This window comes from Rhinopithecus bieti, unplaced genomic scaffold (assembly GCF_001698545.2).
Source record: "Rhinopithecus bieti isolate Rb0 unplaced genomic scaffold, ASM169854v2 scaffold_13747, whole genome shotgun sequence".
NCBI lineage: Eukaryota > Metazoa > Chordata > Mammalia > Primates > Cercopithecidae > Rhinopithecus > Rhinopithecus bieti.
The window spans coordinates 1,010,819-1,035,491 of NW_016807729.1; the positions used below are offsets into that span (position 1 = coordinate 1,010,819).

Below are 24,673 nucleotides of genomic sequence, written 5' to 3' on the forward strand. Positions count from 1 at the left end.
CATTTTTTCTTCTTAAAAAAAAAAAAAAAAGATTGTACAAGCACTTTTACGGCACTCAAGAAAGTAGGCTGAGGTTCATAATAATAATTTTCCTTTTAAAAAACATCCATCAGACCAAAATAAAATCATTTTAATTGACTCCTTCCTGAGTAACTAAAACCTTGGAATGTGCTGAAAGGTTATAATAAATAAGACAGTCAAAGATCAACTAGCTTAAAAGGTATTTTTTTAAATTAAACTATGTAAAATGTACAATATGCTTCATGAAGTACAAACTGTTGGGCCCAGGGCCAAAAAAAATGTTGTCACGTTTGCCAAATACACTGATGAAGTACCTTGACTTTTAGGACCTAGAGGGTGTTGGTTGGGACAAAATAACATTAAGACCCTGTAAGTAAATCCATCACCATCTTTTGTTGTGAAGTTATAATGATCACTGCTGAAAATAAATGCCTTTGAACACACAGGTAACAGTACCCAGGTAAACTTGCAGTAAGAGGATGAATGTTTTTGAACGACCAATTGCCTCAAGGTTCTGACAAGAGCAGAGAAAACACAGCCAACTCAACTTTATTTTCAGACTGCGAGATTGCACAGTGTGTAAACTAATCATCATTCTTTATATGGAATTTCATAGAAATGACTCACAGAGTACCAGGCAGCAGTTCTTGTACTGGTTTTGAATATGATAGCTGTTCTCCAGGTTGCTTTTGAAAGTATGCCTAACGGTAGGGCCCTGGTCTCTCTGAACAGGACAAAGGATATTTCCTCCTCTAAGAACATTTCCCCTAATTGCTTCTCTGCCCCCATCCTCTGAGGCAGAAAGAAGGCCCATGAGCGGCCAAGTGCTGAACTCCATGCCTCTGCAGTCCCTGCCCTCCCTGGACTCCTGTGGGCTGGAGCCTTCTTAACACACATCTCATGATAAAGTAGCTTTAGTGCTCACTTGGCAGGTTCCAAATGACTTGCTTTATATCTTGGCTACCGTCCAATTTTAGTGAAGGAGGAAAAATTCTAGAGAGACTTGGTGGTTTATGAAAAGTAGAAAATGTGTAGCTTGTGTAAAGTCAGAGTCTTATTTACTATTAACTACTCCCAACTCACACATTTGCTAGGGCTGGCTCTAGGGGACAAATATGAAATAGACAAAATTTGTTGCAAGTATCCTTCCTGCTGCCACCACTGAACCTCGGCTTCTCAGCTAGCTGTTTATTGTCTCCCCAGGAGAATGTGTATTTTCAGGATTTCTTTAAGGTGAAAATATTTCAGAACTCAAAGGAACAGATTTCTAATGACTGAACCAAGGCATTGTTGATAGGTGGCAGGGGAGGGGCAGTGGGAGGTGGCAAGAAGACATACCTTAGGACAGTGAGACTGCCCAATATCTAGTCACATTACATTGGAGGCAGCCACTTACTTACAAAGCTGGCCAAGCAGTCTCTGCCCCAAAAGCTCTTGCTGCTTCTATTTTGATGTCTCAAGTAAGAGTTGAGGTGTGCTCAGGAGCACACAGGTCCCATAAGAAAGGGGACTCTACCTGCACGGAACTCAGGTAGTTCTCGGGTAGCTCTGTCACCTGCACAGAACTCAGGACCCCTTTTTACTGAAAACAGGTACCTCTTAGGGGACTAGAAGTTACGATAGTACATAGTACCGGGTCCTATGGGACCCAACTTGGCCAGAAGTGTGTTTGATAGATTACACACCATCTGTGGTCAGGCTCAGAACTTCTGCTGTAGGAGTCAAATGCCTGAGCTAAATTGGTTCCTGGAACTTCCATTTAAAGCAATATTGGGAGAAGATGTTTCATATTGGGTGCAAAGGACACAGCCATGCCCTTTCCCTGATGCCACATGACCTTCAGATTTATCTGTCTTGTCTACATTCTTCCTTAGACAGCAAACAAATTATTTTCCCTGCTAGACTACTTTGATATCTGTCAGCATGGTGCTTCGAAATGGAATGTTTCAATGGAGCTGGTCATGCATTTTGACCTTGAAAGGTACTCCAGGCTGGGGATTGGTTGGGGACATGGCACAAGCTGACTTGCTCTTCCAGAGATAACGACACTGCTCTTGGTGAAAGTGCCCCCTGAGAAGGACCAGAGGCAGAACTCTACCCATGCGGGTAGAAACCACTTACCCAGGGAGATCCTCCTCCTTTAAAAAAAAAAAATTTAATTGAGACAGAGTCTCACTCTGTCATCCAGGCTGGAATGATCACAGCTCACTGCCACCTCAAAATCCTGGGCTCAAGTGATCCTCCCACCTTGGCTTCGTATTACAGGCTTGAGCCATGGCACCTGACTCCATCCTCCCTTTTGATGTCCTAATCTGTCTTACCTTCTCTTAGATCCTTCCAGAGGAGATTCCCTGGTCTCTGAAGTGGTTTGTGTTTCTACTGAAATATACAAATCTGGATGTCTCCTACCATTGAGGTAATATTTTTATAAGTCATTTTACAAATGATAAGTTATTAGGCTAGGGGCTATATTTCTCCCCCTTTTCCCATCATATGGGGTAGGGGGAAAGCTGTTTTATGACAAGATGCCTTGGGATGGAGCCATCTAGTGTACCCAGGAAAGACTCAAAGAGCCAAGAGAAAACACAGAATAAAATTAAACAAATAAAACCCGCAAAACCGGGCATCTCCCAATGACCCCAACGTGTGGGAATGTTTTGTTCTTTTTAATGCACCCAAGCATTAATTTAGTTCCTTAAGGATTTTACTTCCCCAAAACAAAGAACTTTATGGAAAAGGGAGATAAAGCCATGGAGGCAACACAGTCACATCACCTCTTATAAATATCTTCCAGCCACTTTTCATCATCCTGTTCTTCATCGTCGATTGGCTCCTCAGTTTCCAGTGGAGTTGGGATAAAGAAGTGTGGCCTTAGGGGGGGCTTGCTGACGTGAGACTTAAGTCCAAACTTGCGCTTCAGCAGGTGGAACTGCTCTTTGACGTAGTGGTAAAACTCGTACTCGTATCTCATCCGCTGGTAGAGGATCTGCACGGCCTCGGGAGAGGGGACAGTCTTCTTCACCGTCACAGTCATGTTTCCAAGCTTCCTGTGCTCTGGAAGAGAACCGGGGTTGCACATGAGCCATCGTTTGCAATGCTTTAGCTTAGGAGGGATCCCCGTGAGGACCCACATTACCTGTACAACTCTGGTAGCACCTAACGAAGCAACTGCATATCCAAGTATTAGAAGGGAAGAAGGGTTCCTGACAATATTTGGAAAGACTTACCAACTCTAAGTGTTAATGTCAACGTGAGTTGACAAAGCACAAGCTATCTAATTTCCTTTCATCGGATGTGAACCATGCAATTGGACCAAATTCAATTGTTAACTCTGAGTTCTACATTCTTTTGAACAGCAGAATCTATCCATTTTCCCTCTTTTATTTCTTGTTACACCAGAAAAGGGCTTTACCCTCAGAAGGAGGCATGAAAGAGCTGTCTAACTACTTTCTAATAATCTTGTTTTTGTACGTTTTAAAATACTGACATAAAGTTTAATTTGATACAAAATCCATTTCCATTTGACTATTTCAACAATGCATTTGTCCAGAAAAGGAAAGGAAGGGCTGCCAGATTTCTTAAGTATAATTTACAAATTTTTAAAATTTATTTTTATTTTTTGTAGAGACAGGGTCTCACTAAAACTGTTGCCCAGGCTGGTCTCGGCATCAAGAGATCCTTCTGCCTTGGCATCCCAAAGTGCTGGGATTATAGGCATGAGCCACTGCACCCAGTCTAAATATAATTTTAACTGTTGTAAATTTTAAATTTTTTATTGTGGTAAAATATGTATAACTAAAATATGCTTAATTTTATGCTAATGCTTAATAACAAAATATGATATTTTATATTCATTGCTGAATAGCATGAAAATGTTATATACAGAGTGTACAATTTTAACTATTAAGTGTACACTTCAGTGGCATTATTTATATTTACAGTGTTGTGCAACCATCACCACTATTTTAAAAATCCTTTCATAAGTCTATACAAAAACTTGATATCCATTAAACAATAACTCCCAATTCCTTTCCTTTCCTTACCCCACCCTACTTACCCCATCAATTAGATAGAACCTCTAATCCATGTTCTATCTTTATGAATTTGCTTATTCTCAGTACTTCATATAGGTGGAATCATACAATATTTGTCCTTTTTTTGTCTAGCTTGTTTCACTAAGCATGTTTTCAAGGTTCATCCATGTTGTAGTGTGGATCAGAACTTCATTCCTTTTTTTCTTTTTTTTTTTTTTTTTGAGACAGAGTTTTGCTCTTGTTGCCCAGGCTGGAGTGCAATGGCGTGATCTTGGCTCACGCAACCTCTGCCTCCTGGGTTCAAATGATTCTCCTGCTGAGCCTCCTGAGTAGCTGAGATTACAGGCATGTGCCACCACGCCGGGCTAATTTTGTATTTTTAGTAGAGATGGGGTTTCTCCATGTTGGTCAGGCTGGTCTTGAACTCCCGCCCTCAGGTGATCCGCCCACCTTGGCCTCCCAAAGTGCTGGGATTACAGGTGTGAGCCACCCGCACCCGGCCCAGAACTTCATTCCTTTTAAGGTTGAATAACATTCCATTGTATAGAGAGAATGCAATTTGTTTATCCTTTCATCCATGGAGAGACACTTGGGTTGTTTCCATCTTTTGCTTATTATAATGAACACTTGTATTCTAGTATCTGAGTCCCTGTTTCCACTTATTTTGGGTATACATATACCTAGGAGCAGAATTGCTGGGTCATGCAGTAATTCTAAGTTTAACGTTTTGAAGGACTGCCAAACTATTTTCCACAGTGTTTGCACCATTTTACATTCCTACCAGCAATGTGTGAAGGTTCCAATTTCTCCAAATTCTCTCCTACAATTGTTATTTTCCTGCCTTTTTAAAATTGTGGCCATCCAAGTAAGTGAGGAGTGGTATCTCACTGTGATTTTGATTTGCATTTCCCTAATGACTCCTGATAGTGATGCTGATGCTAATGGTTTCCCTAATTTCTAATGACCTTTTCATGTGCTTGTTGACAAGCATGTGACCAACAAAGGCTGTTTGTTAGTATATCTTCTTTACAGAAATGTCTATTCAAGTCCTTTGCCCATTTTTGAAGTGGGGTTTTTTTTTTGTTTGTTTGCTTTTGTTTGTTTTTATTGTTGAGTTGAAGGAGTTATTTATATATTTTCGATAATCTGCACATATATCAAGTATATAATTTAAAATATTTTCTTCCATTCCATAGGCTGTCTTTTCACCTGTTGATAGTGTTCTTTGATGCACAAAAGTTTGTAATTTTAATGAAGACCATTTTAGCCATTTTTCTCATATTGCCTGACTTTTGGTGTCATGTTAAAAAAAAAAATTTGCCAAATCCAAAGTTGACACATAGAAGTTTTCAATTGTAATGGAGACCATTTTATCTATTTTCCTCTTACTGCCTGTCTTTTGGTGTCATATTAAAGAAGGCATTGCCAAATCCAAGGGCATGAAGATTTGCCCTCATGTTTTCTTTTATAATCTTGTTTTTGACCAAAATTTCTGTCACCAAATTTGAATAGGTATATAATTTACTAAATATAGTTCCAAATGGCTATATCCAAAATCAGACTCATTTAAAAGGACACAGACTTCCCATTTTTTAGGATATTTGAGATACCTTCTGAAGCCTCCAGTAGCAATTCTAAAGAAGGAATTTGAGAAATTCCTAAGAAGGGTAGTGGGGGATTAGGGGACAGGTGGGGATGGTTTATAGGTACAAAAAAATAGAAAAATGAATAAGACCTATTATTTGATAGCACAACAGGGTGACTATAGTCAACAATAATTTAATTGTACATTTAAAAATAACTAAAAGAGTCAGGTACAGTGGTTTATGCCTGTAATCCCAGCACTTTGGGAGGCCGAGGCAGGTGGATCACAAAGTCAAGAGATGGAGACCATCCTGGCCAATAAGGTGAAACCCCATCTCTACTAAAAATACAAATAGCTGGGCATGGTGGTGTGCACCTGTAGTCCTACCTACTCGGGAGACTGAGGCAGGAGAATTGCTTGAACCCAGGAGGCAGAGGTTGCAGTGAGCTGAGATTGCGCCACTGCACTCCAGCCTGGTGACAGAGCGAGACTCTGTCTAAAATTAATCATAATCATAATCATAATAAAATAACTAAAAGAGCATAACTGGGTTGTTTGCAATGCAAAGGATAAATGCTTGAGGGGATGGATACCCCATTCTCCATAATGAGATTATTATGCATTGCATGACTGTATCAAAACATCTCATGTACCCCATTAGGTATTAATTAAAATAAAAAATAAATAAATTCTCTGTGTGGCCAACAGCCTCATTGAATAAGGGTATTACTTTTCAAACTGACTCTTTTGAAAGTCCTTTGCCAGGCTGGGTCCTTTGTGCAGGGAAACCTAGATCCTTGTAAATAGATAACATGGTCTTCATTAAAAATTAAAAACATAACACACATTGAACATTCTAGAATTTCTGTTAAAGAACTTGGCATAGACTCTTCTGAAACGGGTTCCTAACAGAACATTTTATAATATCTGTCTTCTCTGAAGATATGAACTCTAGCTAATCTGGGGCGGGTCATTGTTCACAGGTCTTAGGTGTTCCTTTGTGTTTTTTAAAACAGAGTTAAAAAATCTTATGAAAGACAGACAAGAAACAAAGAGTTTTAACTCAAACATTGAGAGGCAGAGGAAAAATAATTCTCTCATTGAAAGCCTCCTTCAATCCCTTCCTCTGAGAGCACTATACATTGTGTAGGGTTTTGTTTGTTATCTGATACACAAAAAAGTAAGACTCCTGCGATTTAAAATAAATTTATTAAATTATTTGGCCCAACCTGGCAAAGGATCCAAGGGGATAAGCAAAGGGGAGCCTAGAACCTTGTAAAGAAGTAACTTGGAAATCTGTTCTATTTCACAGCCTCAAAGCTCTTTGTCATAAGGTTGAAACAGTAATTTCCTAAAAACAATGGATAGCAAGTGTAATCAAATAAATATCCTGACTACAAAACTATCTGAGAAACACCAATCACGTTTTTAACTTAGAGCAAGGTAACTTTCTATACTGGTCTTCAATCACTTGCAAAGTGTTGGTCTATATAATGGATTGAGTTGACTTGCTATATAAATGGTTATTAATTTCAGGCCAGAAAAACTTTGGGAAGATTCTTTAAAAGTTACAGCATAATGGGTTTATACATTTCTTTCTTTGACTACGATTAGGTGACTGGGTCAACTACTATAAGGCTACTCCTAGTTCATGACAATAAAACTCTCTTCCCTGAATGCCTTCCTCTATGGCTAGGTGGAGGAGTTGGTGGATAGGCAGAGCAGGTAAATAACTCTGTCAAAAGTGACATCATATCCTTCTGAATAGACATTTCTCAAAATAAGACATACAAACGGCCAAGAGGTATATGAAAAAACTCAACATCACTAATGATCAAGGAAATGCAAATCAAAACCATAATGAGATATCATCTTACTCTAGTTAGAATGGCTATTATTAAAAAGGCAATAAATAACAGATGCTGGTGAGGATGTGGAGAAAAGGGAACTCTGATACACTGTTGGTGGGAATGCCGATTAGAACAGCCACTATGGTAAACAGTATTGAGATTTCTCAAAAAACTAAAAATAGAACTACCATGATCCAGCAACCCTTCTACTATGTATCTATCCAAAGGAAATGAAATCAATATATCAAAGGGATACCTGAACTCGCATGCTCATGTGTTTACTATAGTACTATTCGCAGTGGTAAAGTTGTGGAATCAACCTGTGTCCATCAATGATGAATGAATGAATGAAGAAAATGTGGTATTATATACATAATACTATTTTATGATGTCTTTCATAAAAAAGAAATCATGTCAGTTGCATTAACATGGATGGAACTGGAGGTCATTATGTTAAATGAAATAATCCAGGCACAGAAAGACAAAGATCATGTATTTTCACTCATATATGGGAGCTAAAGAAGTTGACCACATGGAGGGAGTAGGATGATAGATACCAGAGGCTGGGAAGGGTGTCTGGGTGGGAGAGGGCCATTAACCAGTTAATGGGTACTAACGTACAGTTAGATAGAAGGTGTAAGTTCTCATGCTCCATAGCAGAGTAGGGTGGCTATAGTTAGCAACCATGTATTGTATATCTCAAAGTAGCTAGAAAAAAAAACGTGAAATGTTCCTAACACATAGAAATGATAAATACTCAAGGTGATGGATACCCTAAACACCCTGATTTGATCACTGCACATTCTATGCATGGAATAAAATATCATACATATCCCATACATATGTAAAATATTGTATATATCAATAAAATGTGATATTGTGTCCTTCAAGTACAAGTGAAAAGAACCAGGACATATTTGCATGATTAGTTAACTGATATGGCACGAGATGGTGATAGCCCTGGCTGAGCCTAATGCTTTGTGGTATATTTTTATAGTAACGGCTACAGTTAATGGGAACCAATGTGTAGCAAGCACTGCGCTAAGCACTTGTACACACAGTTGTACTTAATCCTCACAACAACCCCTTGATGGAAGAGCCATTTTACACATGAGGAAACTGAGGCCAAGACTATAACTCATTCAAGGCCACGCAGGCAGAAAGTGGCAGAGGTAGGAGGCTCCTCATGACAACCAGCTGCTGTGCTTTTGCTGTGTTGTTTCTTGGTGTGGACAGGTGAGCAGGCTATTACTGCTTCTCACACCTTTCTTCACAGTGTGTTAGAGCATAATGGTCAATGTCCAGGCCTAGAGCCTACTACTCCTCATGCTGACTGAGGCACCCAAACTTCACAACAGATCTCACAGGAAACTGGCAGGTGTTTTGGAGGGAATGGCTAATGGTTTTATAGTTTGGGAGACGAAAAGGGCTGGTTAAAAAAATTGGGCTTGATCATCTCTGGGTCCAATCAGAAAGCCCAATACTCACAGAATCAATTATGAAAACCACCCCAACTACCACTATTTGGAGAATTCTACCTGAGAGGTAAAACCACGTCCTGCTGCTTTTATTTAGCTTAAACTTGTAATTATGTGTTTCTAATAGAAAACATTTTATCCCAGGCAGAAATTGACCTAGGATCTACCATGTTTGGAAAAAGACAGACTCTGGTGATAACCAGCATCTAAAATCCCAGTGCACTCCATCGACTCTATGACTGGAAAGCACTGGCTCTGATGATTCCACTCAGAGCCCCCTACATTGACATATTTTATCCAACTTTTATACTGTAATGAGAGGTCTTTAATAAGGCTGATATTTGATAAGATCCCAGGTGGCCTTTCCAACCAAATTTTAATTGCATGTCACCTTACTAGCCTGAAGAAAGTGCTTTGGCTATTTGATAGTGCTAGTCAGAGCATGAGGAGGCTGAGCCCTGTGTTTGCTAGAACACTCTACAGAGAGGACAGACTTCTAAGACAAGAGGGAAGGGGGACTTTTTCATGTTTGGCTACAAGGTAAGAGCTTTAAAAGATCCTTTCTTGAATACTTAAGGGTCCAGGGAGGGTGACCCCCAAATACAGCACCCTGGTATGCTGATATTTCAAATCAAAGGCCACTGGAGACTAGTACATGCTGGATGAAGCTGTTCTCTGAAGTTCCCTTACCTACCTAGAAATTGGACCTGCCAAAGAGGAACAAAATTGCCTTCAGTCCCCTCCCCTAAAATTTCATTAACCAGAGAAGATCAAAACTCATGTCACAGAGGAAGGGACTGAAGATTAAACACCACACTCAGAGCTCAGATGAACGTTGTCCCAAACTATTGCCTGTTCTCAGGTCTCATTCAGTTCCCAAAGAGAATTATTTACTTTCCACTGCCTGAGCATTGGGCCCATTCCTTCCCCTTAAATATCATTTACTACTCTTCAACATTGCCACATTTAACCTCCATTTTTCCTTTCCCTATGAAGAAAGGTACAGAAAAAGCTGGACCTCCCTGGGTTATGGGGTAACCACTCTCTGATGATTTTCTCCTGTGTACCATTTTATTTTTAAGAGGTAGGGTCTTGCTCTGCTGCCCAGGCTAAAGTGCAGTGGTGTAATATAGCTCACTGCAGCCTCAAACTCCTGGGCTCAAGCGATCCTCCTCTCAACCTCCTGAGTAGTTGGGACTACAGGAGTGAGCTACCATGCTCAGTTTCATACACATTAATAAATTTTATTCCTTTTTTTCCCTATTAATCTGCCTATTGTAAGCTCATTTCCAAGAAAGCTTCAGAGGATGGAGGAGAAGCTTTTCCTATTTTCCCTCCAATAACAATAGATTGTCACATGCATTTCAGTTACCTCAGTCTTCCTTACTCTTCTTAATCCCTCCCTAAATCCCCTGTCTAAACATGAGGGTCAGTATCAGCTGGTTCGGCAGATTCTTATGAGATCTAATGTTTTCCCAAGCTCTAGTTTTGCATTAATATCCAATTCTTGCTTCATTTATCTACCCACCCTGCCTCCTTGGAGTTTCCTTCTCTCTCTCATCCACCTTCTTCTTCATTGTCAACCTCTCCCTTTCAACTGGCTACTTGCCATCAAAACTCACTTTCCTTCTTGAAAAAACTCTTGTCTCATGCACCCTCCCTCTTTCATCTTTTCTCTCTCCTCCCCATCAGAGCTCAACTTCTTGAAGCGCTGTCTACATTTGTTATAACATTTTCAGCTTACGTACATGACCGAACTCACCAAAGCCTGCTTTCTGTTCCTTCTGTACTCCATTCAGTTACTCTCGCTTCCTTGTTGATAGCTCAGAGGGCACCTCTCAGCATGACCCTATCACACTGTGGGCCACACACTCCATTTTGAAGCCCTCTCCTCCCCTGGCATCTGCAACAGTGTTTTCCTGGCACCCTCACCTCTCTCTGATCACTCCCTTTCCATCTTCTCTATGCCCTCCTCTTTCCCAGTCTGTCTTGTAAAGACCAGTCCTCCTGAGGCTCTGTTCCAGCCACTTCCCTTCTCTCTGGTTACTCCCTGGGTGGCAGCATCCAACCCTCTACCCTTTAGTCTTCATAGCACTGTGGACAACAAAATGAACAGTTTATATAAACAATGACAGCTTTCTTGACCTTTTGTTTTCCACAGAGCTGCCAAATTTAATAAGGTTAATGACATTGCCAGAGGGTTATGTCGCGGTCAGAAACAGGAGTGCTATTTTGTGCCAGGAGAACAGAGACTCAGATTCAACCAATATTGATGGGGAACACCCATTATGAGTTTGGATCATTATATATGTTATTTTATTTGATATTCTCAATAACCCTGTGAGGTGAATATCATGACCCCTCTTTTGCAGATGGAGAAACAGAAACTTACCCAAGGTCACACAGCTGGCTAGTAAGTGAAAAAAGTGGAATTTGAATCTGGGTCCCCATCTGTGTTGAGGTTTTCCCTAACTGTGAGTACTGCACCATAACCAGGGCAGCTTTTGTGAGCCTGTAGAAAACTATCAACTTCATATGGAAAGACCAGAGGTGGTTTGTCTTGTATAATAAGCAGAGAATTCTTTAAAAAATCTCATTTCAAAGACATATGGATGTATGTCTTGCTGTACGATAATCGGTGTTATGGAAAAGTCATTCCATTGCTAAGTGTTCCACATTTTTGTAAAATGCCAGACTTTCCATCCAAACAAAACAAAGCTACATGGACTATGGAATCAGCCTCTCTCCAGATTGCCATAATAGCAGCTCTAGAGGAAGTTGTTAGGATTTTTTTTCAGACTGTTGTTATTTCAGCCACAAAACAATTATGCTTTAAAAATCTATACTTATTAGTAGCATTCCTTGGGAAGGGAAGAAGCCCCTGTTAGGTGGGCATATGTTGGATTAACCATGAAGAAGTAAAGACCTCACTCCATGAGCATTCTCTGATCCTAGCAGGAACTGAGAGTAACTTCAAGGGGCTCATGTCTCTTGTGCCCACTGATAAACATTTAAAAAGAAAGAGACAAATACAGAGCTCCTTCCATTAAGGCAGGGTGGCAAGAAGGCAGCCCATGATCGGACTGGCAGGCAATGTGTTGTTTGGCCCGTGGGGTATTTTTTTTTTTAGAAATGGATTCAGTTGTTGTAAGGCTTGGTCTATTTCACATGGAAAGCTGGATTTCTGGCTTTTCTCAAAGGGCGGCTACATTCTTCTGGAGCCAAGTGTGACTGCCCCCGTGAAACAGGCCAGGGCTCTCCAGTTTGCCTTAGACCCTAAATGCCAGTTCATTCTTTTATGTTACCTGCCTGGCTGTTACAGAAATTCGAGTTTATGCTTCTTCTTTAAATATTTTAAAATTCAGGCTTTCATAAACCTAGAGAGTTAAGTGCTTCTCATCAAAATCAAGGCTTCAATTAGGCCTCACTGGTGTGCCCAATATCATCTTCCTTCCCTCTTTCTGCAAAGATTTGTTGAAGAACTATTATGCACCACACGCAGGAACTGTTGCAGTGAAGGGGACATCATCATTGTCACCATCATCATCATCAATTGGCAGTTTGAGAGCTTTCTCTGTGCCAAGTATTGTCAGATAACTAAACACACATTTAATCCTTATAAAACTCCCAGTGCTGTAGGGCCTCTTATTATCACCATTTATAGCTGTGATGCTGGAATTCAGAAGTTTGCCCAGGCTCACACAGCCGGGAAATGGTGAAGCCAGAAGTTGGGTGTGGGGAAGTCTGACGAATGAGCCCAGGTTCTTAACCCTCCACATTGCTGAAGAGTGGATGGAGCTCACAGTCTAAGGGAGATGGCTGCTCATAAGGCTTGTGACCGTGGGGGCAGAGAGGGCATCTCACTCTGATTCATTTGTTGGAGTCAACATTTCTTCTGTTTGGTCAGAAATCTTCACCAGGGAGACCAGGCTTAATGGGCTTATCTTAAATACTCTGCATGGAGTTGAGTCTTTCATACTCACTATAAGATCATGAAGATTGGGTGCATGTGCTGTGTGTGCACGTCTGAGAGTATAGGTTCTCTGTGTGTTTCAACCAAGAGATGCAAAACTTTTAGGAGGCCTCCGAGGCCCTATCCACCTCCTAAAAAATTTTCTCTAGATTTTGTTCTTCATATCTCCACCAGGTTTCATTTAGCTGTTCTTCCAAAGAGGCTTTTTTTTTTTTTTTTTTTTTTTTTTTTTTTTTTTTGAGATGGAGTCTTGCTCTGTCATCCAGGCTGGAGTGCAGTGGCGCGATCTCCACTTACTGCAAGCTCCGCCTCCCGGGTTCACACCATTCTCCTGCCTCAGCCTCCAAATAGCTGGGACTACAGGCGCCCGCCACCTCGCCCCGTACATTTTTTTGTATTTTTAGTAGAGACGGGGTTTCACTGCATTAGCTAGGATGGTCTTGATCTCCTGACCTCGTGATCCACCCGCCTCAGGCTCCCAAAGTGCTGGGATTACAGGTATGAGCCACCGCGCCCGGTCCCAAAGAGGCTTTTTATACTGAGAGTGATCAGGACAAAAGTGATACCCCGTTGATCTTTGTATTTCCACAGCTCAGCACCTGGGGAAACACAGTGCTTCTCTGTACAGTCTTCTTGAGGGAACAAAAGAAACCATCAGAAGGATGAGGGTGCTGTCAGATTCGAGGAAGGCTTGGCTGTGTCTGTGAGATGGAGACAGACAGCTGGGCACAAAGGCAGTATCTGAAGGAGCTTCACAGAAATTCCCAAGAGACCCACAAATGCTGGGTCCTTAGCAAGAAGCAGTCTACCCTCCCATCTGGCTGGGGTCTGTACATTTCAGTGTTTAACTCTGTGGTTTGGTTGCCTTTTGGGACCAATAGTGCTGGCAAGGCGCATTTTTCTGCCCCTCTACTTTAATCCATCAATACTTTTTGGCAAAAGAAGCTGTGGCTTCAGGATGTTTTGATATTTTTTTAAAAGCTTTTCTTATTACCTTTAGGGACTGGTCAAATAATCCCCTTAGTTATTTTCATGATAATTACCAAAAATTTCCTCAAAATAGGCACTGGTTTTGAGCTATGAAATGTTCAGAAGAGGGAAAACAAAGTAAAAAAACAACCTTTAACCCTTCTATGTAAAGAACACAATAGAGATTGTTTTTTCTTTATACACATGTCCAGTCAGCCATAGAGGCAGGGCCACAGCGGGACAGACTTCCAGGCTCTGCACTGTCCCTGGGGAAGGAATGGCAGGGACCCTACAGAGTAGTTACGGTCCTGAGTGAAGATTCTTCTTACAACCGGCCCCCAATGACATAAAAATCTATAGTTGGCCACCCAATGCTGGTAGAGAATAAAACCTGGCATGAGGCCAGGAGGGGGCTGCTTTCTGTATGATTAAAACTTTACAAACAGTGGCCGGAACAGTGCAACTTCTCAGGCAACTCCTGTGGAGAAGCACATGCCTCTCATTTTAGGGCTCTGTGGATTAATGCGCTTTCACATCGCCCCTCACTACCTTGCTCAGTCTTCCCAGCAACCCATTTTACTTACAGATACCAAGGGCCCCAGAGGTCACAAGACCGGCTCAAGGCTGTACGGCCAGGACGTTTCAGTCCGAGGACTGGAAGGTGGGCTTTCTGATTCTCAACCTTGCACCTTTTTGCTACACCACAGGTTAATTTCCAAATTGAGTGGAAATCTATAACCACCCACTTCTCCTTGCCCTGTGTGTATTCTGGCATTCAGGGAATCTGTTGAAAAGAAGGGCTTGAGTGTTCTAAGACGAGGGAATGCTTTGGTAAGTCTGGGAGGATCTGGTGAAAACTTGCAAGCCAGCAAAATGTTTTCACACTGAGAGGGACTGTGTCTTTTTCATTTTTAGTTCCCCAGTGTCCAGCTCCATGCCTGGCACCTAACCACCCTCCATAAATGTTTGTTGATTTGAAACCTGTATTTTAAATCCATCTGCAAGACTGGATTAACCCAAAGGGCAACTTTCAGTGCTGACTATGCATACTTCGTTTTTTAGCTAAATTCCTTCCTTAGTTGAGGGTCCTTCCTGAGCAAACTTTCCATTTCTGGAAATCGAATTTCTGGATGGTAGGCTGATAGAGAAGGTTTGGATCACAGGTTGCGCTGGAGAGGTAGTGGTATTTGCTTTTCTTAGCCACTCTGTTGAAGAACACTATGTTATGGTGACAGAACGCTTGCAAATACTTAGCCAAGCTTAAGACATGCCATGATAAGGAAGGTTCACCACAAACACAAATAGCTATGTAGAAGCCACCACCTTGCAGCTCATGAATTTGTGCTGGGTGTGTTATTTACCCCAGCCATTAACTAAAGATTCAAACACTGTTGGGTAAAAAGACATTTATTTGTGTGACCTGACTTTGATGTATGAATGCTCGTCAGTTACTTAATTTGCCATCACTTTTGGTACTTTTTAATGATGCTTCTCCATTAGCAAAATGAAAGTGTTTTATTTAGAAGGAAAACATTCATTCAATCACATTCATTTGGCCTATGTACCAAGGACTTTGCTTGTGAACTGTGGCTCTTTAGTCAGTCTTCCTGGTGGAAGAACTTAGCCCAGGCTTTCAGGAGTATCCACAGAAAGCTGGTGTCCCAGTGAAAAGGCTGCAGGGGAAAAGTTCTACTGGGACCTTGGAAACACATCTCTGCCCGGCACCAGGCACACCCATCTGCATGGAATGCATATGTCAGTGGATTGCACACAGATTCTGGTTTGCCAACTCAGGGGCTCCTCCCAATGCCCTGCTAAACAAACACTGGGAACTTGACTTCTGGATGTGATGATAAATATCATTCGCCAGTAACCTGTCTGCATGCAAGACTGGGCAGTGACCAGCACGATGTGCTTACTGCCCAAGATTTTGCTTTGATTTTGTTTTACTGCCCAAGATCTGAACATTTTTGCAAACATAGCAGCTTCTACCTCTGCTGCATTGACATTATGTTTGGACTGGTTCATAATCTTCAGCACTCCTAAAAGTCCCTTTAATGTAAATAAAAAGGAAATCACAGACCTGTTCCTGGGAGTCCCCCTTCCCACCTCTCTTCATCTGTCAAACATGCATAATGGAAAAACCATGTAGCCCTGGCTCTGGGCCAGAATAAACAATCTGGAAATACTCTATAAACCTAGCTGCTGCACCGGAGGACAGAGGCCTCGCTTTATGACCTCCGAGATGGTTAACTATATGCAAAATAACAAAAGCTCACCACCAACTTGCAGTGTATTTTGATGCTGGGCTGGCTCTGGCATTCCTTTCCTTGATCCGAGTGTATGCACACTCTGCGCTGACCAGAGCCCTCTTCGCGTAACAATCTGCACTTGTTTTAACCTGGTCCAGCAGAGATTATGCGCACCAAATGAATGCTAGTTTAATAATAACCAAAAGAGGGGCCAAAGTTTACCACCAAAAAAAAAAAAAATGCCTGTCAAAAGACAGGCATCAACTCTACAGCTTCAGGGGCGCTGAGGGGTGATCATCTGAGAGGCCTTGCTGTTTCAAGAAGCACACTGTCTAAGAAACTGACTCACTCATATCAGGTTAGATTACAGCCAGAGATTTCCAGCACATGGGGATAAAGCACACTTTCTCAGGCAACAGGCGTGCTGACAGTCACAGTCAAGTGGAGCACTCGGCAGTGGGAGAGGAAGTACCGTCGGTGTACTCCCCAGGGTTGGCAAACGCCTGCCACCTCCATTCCCATACAGCCCTGCACCACGCTGGCCGCTCCCAAAACTGTGTGAACATGATGCTTGTCACAGATAGAGTAAACTCGTTTCCTGAATTATAGGGGAGGCCACACAGTTCAAAGAGATGAAATACAACTGCAGGGCCGCCGGACTCCCTAGGGCTGCCTCCAGCGGAAACGAATGTGTGTCACTGCGACTCACAGCGATATGTTCTGGGCTGGCCGGGCCAGCGCTGCGTTTGCCACTCAGATATGATCGATGGCATGTTAAGACCACCTTCCTGGTGGTATGGCCATTAAGGGAGAAAAGAACAAAAAGCACTTCATGGCGCCTTGGTGCTGAGGGTTGATAACGTAAACAGAAAACTTTTGGGGTGTGTTTTGCAGCCTTTTATTCAGATCTAGAAATATAAATAATTAAGAATAACTTGAGATCACTTGGACTTTCAAGAGAATCTTTTATCTATGTAGCCAAGTAAAAGTTCATGATTTACTTTTTTGTTTTAAACAAATGCAGAAATCGCCAGGTTCCTTTGATGAAAAAGAATGAAGGGTTTCTAATGCACACACTTTGCTTAGATTTTTGAAAGCAGGAACACAGTAAAAGGAACCAGGAAGAGAAGGTATTAGCCTGTGTAGGGTAGGTCGCTGAGGGCCCACCAAGACCAGGGCACTGGGCCCCTGTGAAATGGAAATCAGCCCGGAGGAGGAATGCATTTCCTAACCCCATGGAATTGGAGATGAGGGCAGCTCGTTGGATGGGCTTCTAGGTCATTGCCTGGGGGATCCAACTTCACACTACTTATGCTCAGAATCTGCCGAAATTGCTAGCGGGGGTGGGTGGTGATGATAGTTATTTTCTTGCCTGGATTATTTTTGCTTAGTCATCAGTGCTGTACTGAGCACCTACTAAGCTCAATGTTTGATTCCAGGAAATAAGGGAAATAAAATGAAATAAAAGCTAAAAACACAGGCTTTCTTCTAGAAGGAGTAAACAATAAAGGGAGAAGCAAATGTGCAATCCTTCCAACAACTTCCTGGGCAATCTGGAGATCTGTTTCACTGTGGATGGGAAGGATGCTCCTCACAGTGGGGCATCACAGGAGGGAGAAGAAAGGGAGATCACAAGGGGGTGGCGTTGATGGCCGCAGAGGTCCACCTTTTGTGTCCTTCTCCAGGGCCAGGTGAACACCTTGCCGGACAAACTTAATGTGCAACAAATCACCAGAAGAGCCTGACACTTGCAGAGGTTTCGGTTCTGAGTAGCTGATAGCATCCCAGCTTCTGTTGATGTGGGAGCCTTCCAACCTCACCCTCAGATCCTAATGCCTAGACTTGAACACGTCAGGGCTGGAGGAGATGGCCAAGCTCAACTCTTCCTGGCCCTGACACACACGCTGGGGGTAATGAGTCCTGGGGCAGCTTCGCTTCCCTCCACAACCGCCCCCGAAGTCAGCGGCTCCGGCTTCCTAACTTTCCCTGCTGCCTGGATTTACCAAATGAAGGGCCAGTTGCTATGTTTCTTTTCTCCCCAAGTTCGGCATCACGGCCCAGACCATTAAAAAGCTGACAGACTTGTTTGAAAGTATATGCTACGGTAAATATACGTATGTGTTTTCCTCAGCACAGTTTTTACCATTAAAATACTGGCTTATATATGAGGATGGCAATAAAAGATTTCACAACAACAATTGAACCAAACATTTTGTTTAAAATATCTACTTCTAAAAAAAAAAACTTATTGGAAGAATTACTATGTCTTTATCAACAAAATGTATCTCTTTCTTAAAATATACCTTTAATTTGGTTAATTTTTTTTTTTTTGAGAAATGTGTTTTATTACTTTTGTTACTTTATTTGAAATCATATTATGAAGGCCAGAACCAATGACTGATAAGGATATCCTGATCAAACAGGTTTTTCATCTGGATAAAGAAGATCAAGAGAAAAGCTAATGCAGCAGTTCTAAATTCTTTTGGTATCTGACAATTTCATAAGCTCTGCTTTTGCTTTATGGACAGGATTCTTTTTCTCTACTCTTCATAGTCTGTATGGCATTTGCAGGCCTAGGGTACTTCTCTCTCTCCCTCTGTTACACACACACACACACACACACACACACACACACATACACACGCTCCTCCTTTGACAGGGAGAAGGCCCTCTCCTGAAATCACACTTCATGACCTACATCTAGCCCTGATGATGTCAAAGCCAACTGCTGACACCCATCACTCTGGGCACTCCACAGAGGGTGATATGGCCACAGGACAGTTTCTTGTCTCATTTTTTCATGTTGGTCTATTTTTTTTTTTCTCCAGGATTTCATACAGATCAAGCTACCTATCGAGATCCACAAAGGATCATCAGAAAGCCCTAGGGCAGTTTATAAGCTTTGAGCTTTAAACCTTAGTTCTCAGAGAAAAATAATTTACAACGTAAACATTTATTTTTCTGGTTGTGATGTACACATATAAACATACTGCATATATGATGTACAGATATAAGTATATACTTACCTATATGTACATAGACACATATGCAAATACATAGTAAAGTTTTTAGGAAACTCAGGAAAACAAGAGTATAAAATAACTTTTAATCAAGCCACAATTATTACTGTAGTAGTACATTTCCTTCTAGTCTTTTTCTTATTTATGCCTATTCATTGTAAAACACATCTGTGCCATATTGTTTATGTAGTTTTATCATCTTTAAAACTTAACTAGCCATGACTATTTCTCCTATATCTTTAATTATTACCAATTACATTTTGCAATGTGTTTTTACATGCTCCATTTTATAGATGCCTTAAAGGTCATATAACCATCTGCTACTGTTAGATGACTGGGTTTTCTGTTTCTATGACTCTCAATAATATGAAATGCACATCCTTGTTCACAAGTGATCATGTGCCTTTTTGCTTGTTTCCCTGAGATCAATGGCAGCTTTAGATAATGAGCAGTCAATTTTCCTCTTACAGCTAAGGTGTTCAATTATGCCAACTCTAAGATACCACTTATCTTCTATTGTCAGAGATCCTGAAATTTTAAGACATTTATTTTATTGTTACATGAAATCAATCTATCACCTACCTTGCTAAAGTTTCAAAATGCACAGGGCCTTTTGAAAATCCTGCATCTCTTGACTGTGAGAATGTAAAGCAGTACAGCAGTGCCCTTAATATGGGAGTATGATTGCTCGTAAAACATTTAGTGCACCAGAAGTTCTTAGTAACTTACACCACATGATGACTATAATCACAATGATGAAATCTTTTCTCATTTTTTGATTCTATGAAGTGGGTGCTCAGATCGGGCTATCATAGAACTTAGTATTTTTACAGTTAATTCAAAATGCATTTTCTTTAACAGAATATATCCTATCGGATTTTTTGTTTTAACATTATATTTGTCACAATCATCAGCCTCGATGAGTGAACCAATGGTGAGTCTCAAGAGCCAACAACCTGGATGTTCTCTCTGGAATGTTAAACATGGGGGAATTTTGATAAACCCTTGGAGAGCTGTGAATGAAGTAGCTGTTCATGGAGACCGAACGTGTAGATAAGTGAGATATTTAACCTTCTGCCCAGGCATTAAGAAGTTAGGTTAATAGGAGGGGCTACTCAAAATAACCATTCCCAAGTCAGGAAAGTGTGAAATGAAGTTCCAAGGATGCTGTCAATTCCACTGGGAGAGTTTGCAATGTTACTTTAAAATTAAATGTACTTTATCTGGGCAACCTGTAGCCCCCTGGTAGTACTTGGTCTTAGGGGAATGCAAATTGACAGCCCTACCTCTTCCTTCTCTCCCTGTTAAAAATCAGATTTGCAACTTAACACTAAATAAGATAGTGTGAATCTCTAAAAACATCCGAATTGCTTAACCATGCAAAACCCTAAGCAAAAATGAGATGAAACTGCAACCTTCCCATTTGTATGGGAGGTCCATTTATTTTGCTAAGGAAAGTTTGAAATTGACAAGCTAATGTCAGTAGACACCAGGATCATGTGAGGGAAAAATCCCTGGGTATCATGGCTATGACTTTAAAAAGCAGGGGTAGGCCGGGTGTGGTGGCTCATGCCTCTAATCCCAGCACTTTGAGAGGCCGAATCGGTGGATCAGTTGAGGTCGGGAATTTGAGACCAGCTTGGCCAACATGGCAAAACCTCATCTCCACTAAAAATATAAAAATTAGCCGGGCATGGTGGTGCATGCCTGTAATCTCAGCCACTCAAGAGGCTGAGGCATGAGAATTGCTTGAACCTGGCCGGGAGGCAGAGGTTGCAGTAAGCCGAGTTCACGCCACCGCACTCCAGCGACATAGCGAGACTTCTTCTCAAAAAAAAAAAAAAAAAAAAAAAAAAAAAAAAAGAAAAGAAAAGAAAAGAAAAGGAGGGTTAAACATTTGATACGGATAATGATATACTATACAAATGTTGCAGACATATTAAAACTTGCAAATGCAATTTGGGAAAAAAATTAAACCATTTTAATTAAGCTCTTTCATTCTTCTGACATATGAGATAAGACATGGGTGGGAGTGACTAAGGGGAAATGAAAAAGAAACAATCAACCAATGCTAGAAAGGCCATTACGTGACTTAGAAGCAGGTAAGAAAGAAGTGCTAGTGTTACCAAGAAACATGCCCATAGGTATCATTAGGTTCCGTTAGGATTGATTCACTGTGGAAACAGCATTAGAGACAGGTGGTGGAGGGGGCAGGAGAAACGGGTAACTTGAATGACATTCAAAGCATTCTTAAAAAATGTGTTCAAAGGATGGAAAATCAAAGATGTTTGAAAGAGAAAAGTCAACAAATGGAAAAGCTGTAACCCATTACATTTTAGTTTAGTTTTATTGGGGCATGAAATGAACTTTCATGATGTTCTAAAAACAACAACTTAACTGCATAAAACTGAACAAGTGAATTGGCATTAAATCCATACCATATTTTTTAAAATCTCTTTTTGATATAATAATAGTAACTGGTTAGTTAGGTCACAGTCCTCTTCCTCAAATCATGCACAGTTAAAGAAATATTTCTAAAAATTTCTAATTGCTCCTACATTCTAGCAAAACTATACATCGACATGCTGGTTGATTTATGACTTTCTAGTAACCTTTACTTTCAAATGGCTTCTACCAAATTATTTATTTACTTGGTCTATGCTGAGGTAACCTCCTGGCTGGGCTGACTGCCGTCCTTTCAGCTCAAAGTTTAAAGGATTGAGTCCCCTCACTAAGACGTTTCTTGAGTTCCTGTGAGAGCTGTGGGTTCTCATGAGTCTCAGGTTCAATTTTGAAATGTCTGTCTTTCGGATTGCTTGAACGTGGGATGTCTAGGCTGCAGTGAGCTGTGATTGCACCACTGCACTCCACTCTGGGAAACAGAGGGAGACCTTGTCCAAAACAAACAACAAACAAACACCCAAAACAAACAAAAACTGTCTCTCCTTCCTTACCATTTCTCTTTGGAGAAAAGAGAAAATCTTTGACAATTTTTGACCCACTGAAAAATGTAAAGTGGCAAAGTTCCATACTTTTGCCAAAGGCTTCTAATTTCAAGCCTTCATCAGGTCCACAGTGCTGCTTCACCTCACTCTTGTCTTTCCTGCCCAGTTTCCTCTCTTAGATTACAAACTTAATCAACTAAATGCCCCCCCGCCAATAGCAGAGTTTTTATAAGATCTGTATCAAGTCATTAGTTTTCCCATTAAGAATCGGTGTTCCCCCAGCCCCAGCATGTACGATGCACACAGAATCTGGAATCACAGGAGACTGCTAAGACAATGCTAGGTGTCTGACACCTTTTAGCTATAAGCGTGAGATGATGTTGTTGAACATCAAAGGCTGTGGAACATGCAACCAGGAATCAGCATATCCTCATTGAAAACTTTTACACCGTTTCTACCAAAAAAGATTAAATTCTAATTGAATGTTACTTAACTCATTCATCACTTCTTGAGTTTTATGTGCGACAATAAAATGAAGGCCTACTGGTTACTGGCTGCCTAGAAGGGAAAGCAAGTGAAAGCTCTTTGGCTCTTCTTTGGGTAGATTTAATTCTACCCCACCCCTATCCCTTTCTGAACATTTACAAAACCCTCTGGCGCGCAAGTATTTTTCTTTCCCTCCTTCTCCTTTTTTTTCCCACGAGGTCCAAAGTCCCAGGGAGGGAGCTGCTGGGCATGGGGGGATGAGGTGAGAACAGGGTAGGGAACCACACCTGCTGTCCAATTGTGCTGGTGTCTTGGACAGGGCTGACAGATGGTGGCAGGAGAGCCATTATTCCCACCCTGCCAAGCTCATGACAGCCATTTCACAGAGGTCACAGCCAGGCTCAGCTTGACAATACTTGTGCCAATGTTTCTAGCTTCTGTGACCAACTGCCTGGAAAGGCACTAGATATGAGCCCCAATTCTTGTACTTTTTGGCTGAGAGAATGCTTTGAAGCCTTTTCAACCATCATGCTTCTGTGCATTCCCTGAGGTATTTAGATCCCGTGCTTTGATAAATTAGTGGTTGCAACTGAGCACATAATTCCTTATATCCACTTAGAATGTTTATGAGATAATTAGTTCTCGATTTCATCCAGCATCATCAGTTCACCTCCTGATCAGATAGATACATGAGTGGCTATTTTTTCTGAAGTATGGCAAACATAGTTGAAATCGGTTGACATTAGGTTATACCTCATAGAGCATATAGTAAATAATTGTCATAGAAAAAACACACAACACATAAGTTTGGGTTTATAGACATAAAGAGGAACATAGAAGACAGGGAAAAATATGACCCTGAACATGAGCATGTAATGTTTTAAAACTTATTGATATTCATAGTCTTTATTCATAGCATCTTGATAGTATTCATGAGTAACAAAGGACTTTGTGGAAATATCTGAAGGTCAATAATTCCTTTTAACAGACTAACAAGACCAAATTGCTACTAAATTGATTTCAGTAGTTGGTAACCATACTTATTTCTGGTAGACTACATATTTCAATAAACAACTTTAAAAACGAATGTCACTGATTGTCAATTCACTATAAATTTAACAGTGAATATGTCATAAAATATTTTATATCTAAACAACTATAATAATAGGACCCTAAAAGACTTTTAAAACATGTTCATTAATCAAGTTTTGTTCTATATGATAAATCATGTACTCTAAGAATTTTGAAACTCCAACAGATACTTGCTGTAACTAAACTGGAAAGGGTTCCCATTTTGCTTTGCTATTTTAGAAAATAAGCAGTTTTCCCTTGATTGTTTGCTTTCTTAAATTCCATTCCCCGATTCATTAAAACCCTTATGAAAACCAAAGTTGTTGACATGACTGAAACAAATGGCTTTACTGTTAACCAGATTGAGTCTTTGCAAGCAATGGGCATAATAATAATATCTTCCTCACAGGGTTGTTCTTAGGATTAAATGAAACAGTACATCTAAAGGACTTAACAAGATTCCTGGGACACAAGAAGCTCCCAATGAGTGTTAAATATAATAACAACAACTATTAATATTATGACTGTTTTCCTCAAAATATATTCTCTTGAAACATCAGTATTCTGCCACTGAAATAGAAAAATGCTAATCTCTCCAAATGAAACAATTAATTTCAATTTAGTTGAAACTTAATGTGTTAATGATACTTCATGAAATTACAGACATCAAGACTTTGAGATACTCCGCTCCTATAAAATTTTAAGGTCTGGTGGTTCAGTGAAAGTAAAGATTCCTATCCCTTACAGTATACATGTGCATTTATAGATCAATCTTCCCCACCTATATATTCATTAGCTGCATAAAATTCCAAAGCACTTCTTGATCATGAATACTGTATAATCTATAATTATTTAATTTTGTAAAATGTCAAAATATATTTTGGATGTTTCATATATCTTCCCCTCCCTAATAGAGTTCCATTTGGGTAGTACTATCTCTTTTCTATTCATTTTTTATCCTCTACTATATCTTCTTGCCTGTATTAGGC

The 24,673-nt window shown here is 40.7% G+C and overlaps 1 protein-coding gene across 1 annotated transcript in view; it reads right to left on the minus strand.

The window, feature by feature from the left end:
• Positions 1 to 554: 554 nt before the first annotated feature.
• Positions 555 to 24,673, minus strand: part of UST (uronyl 2-sulfotransferase) — a 194,773-nt gene continuing 170,654 nt past the window's right edge. The window contains exon 8 of the mRNA XM_017883647.1: positions 555 to 3,075. Within this exon, the coding sequence (XP_017739136.1) occupies positions 2,792 to 3,075 (284 nt within the window). The 3' untranslated portion in view covers positions 555 to 2,791. The remainder of the gene's footprint in view (positions 3,076 to 24,673) is intronic.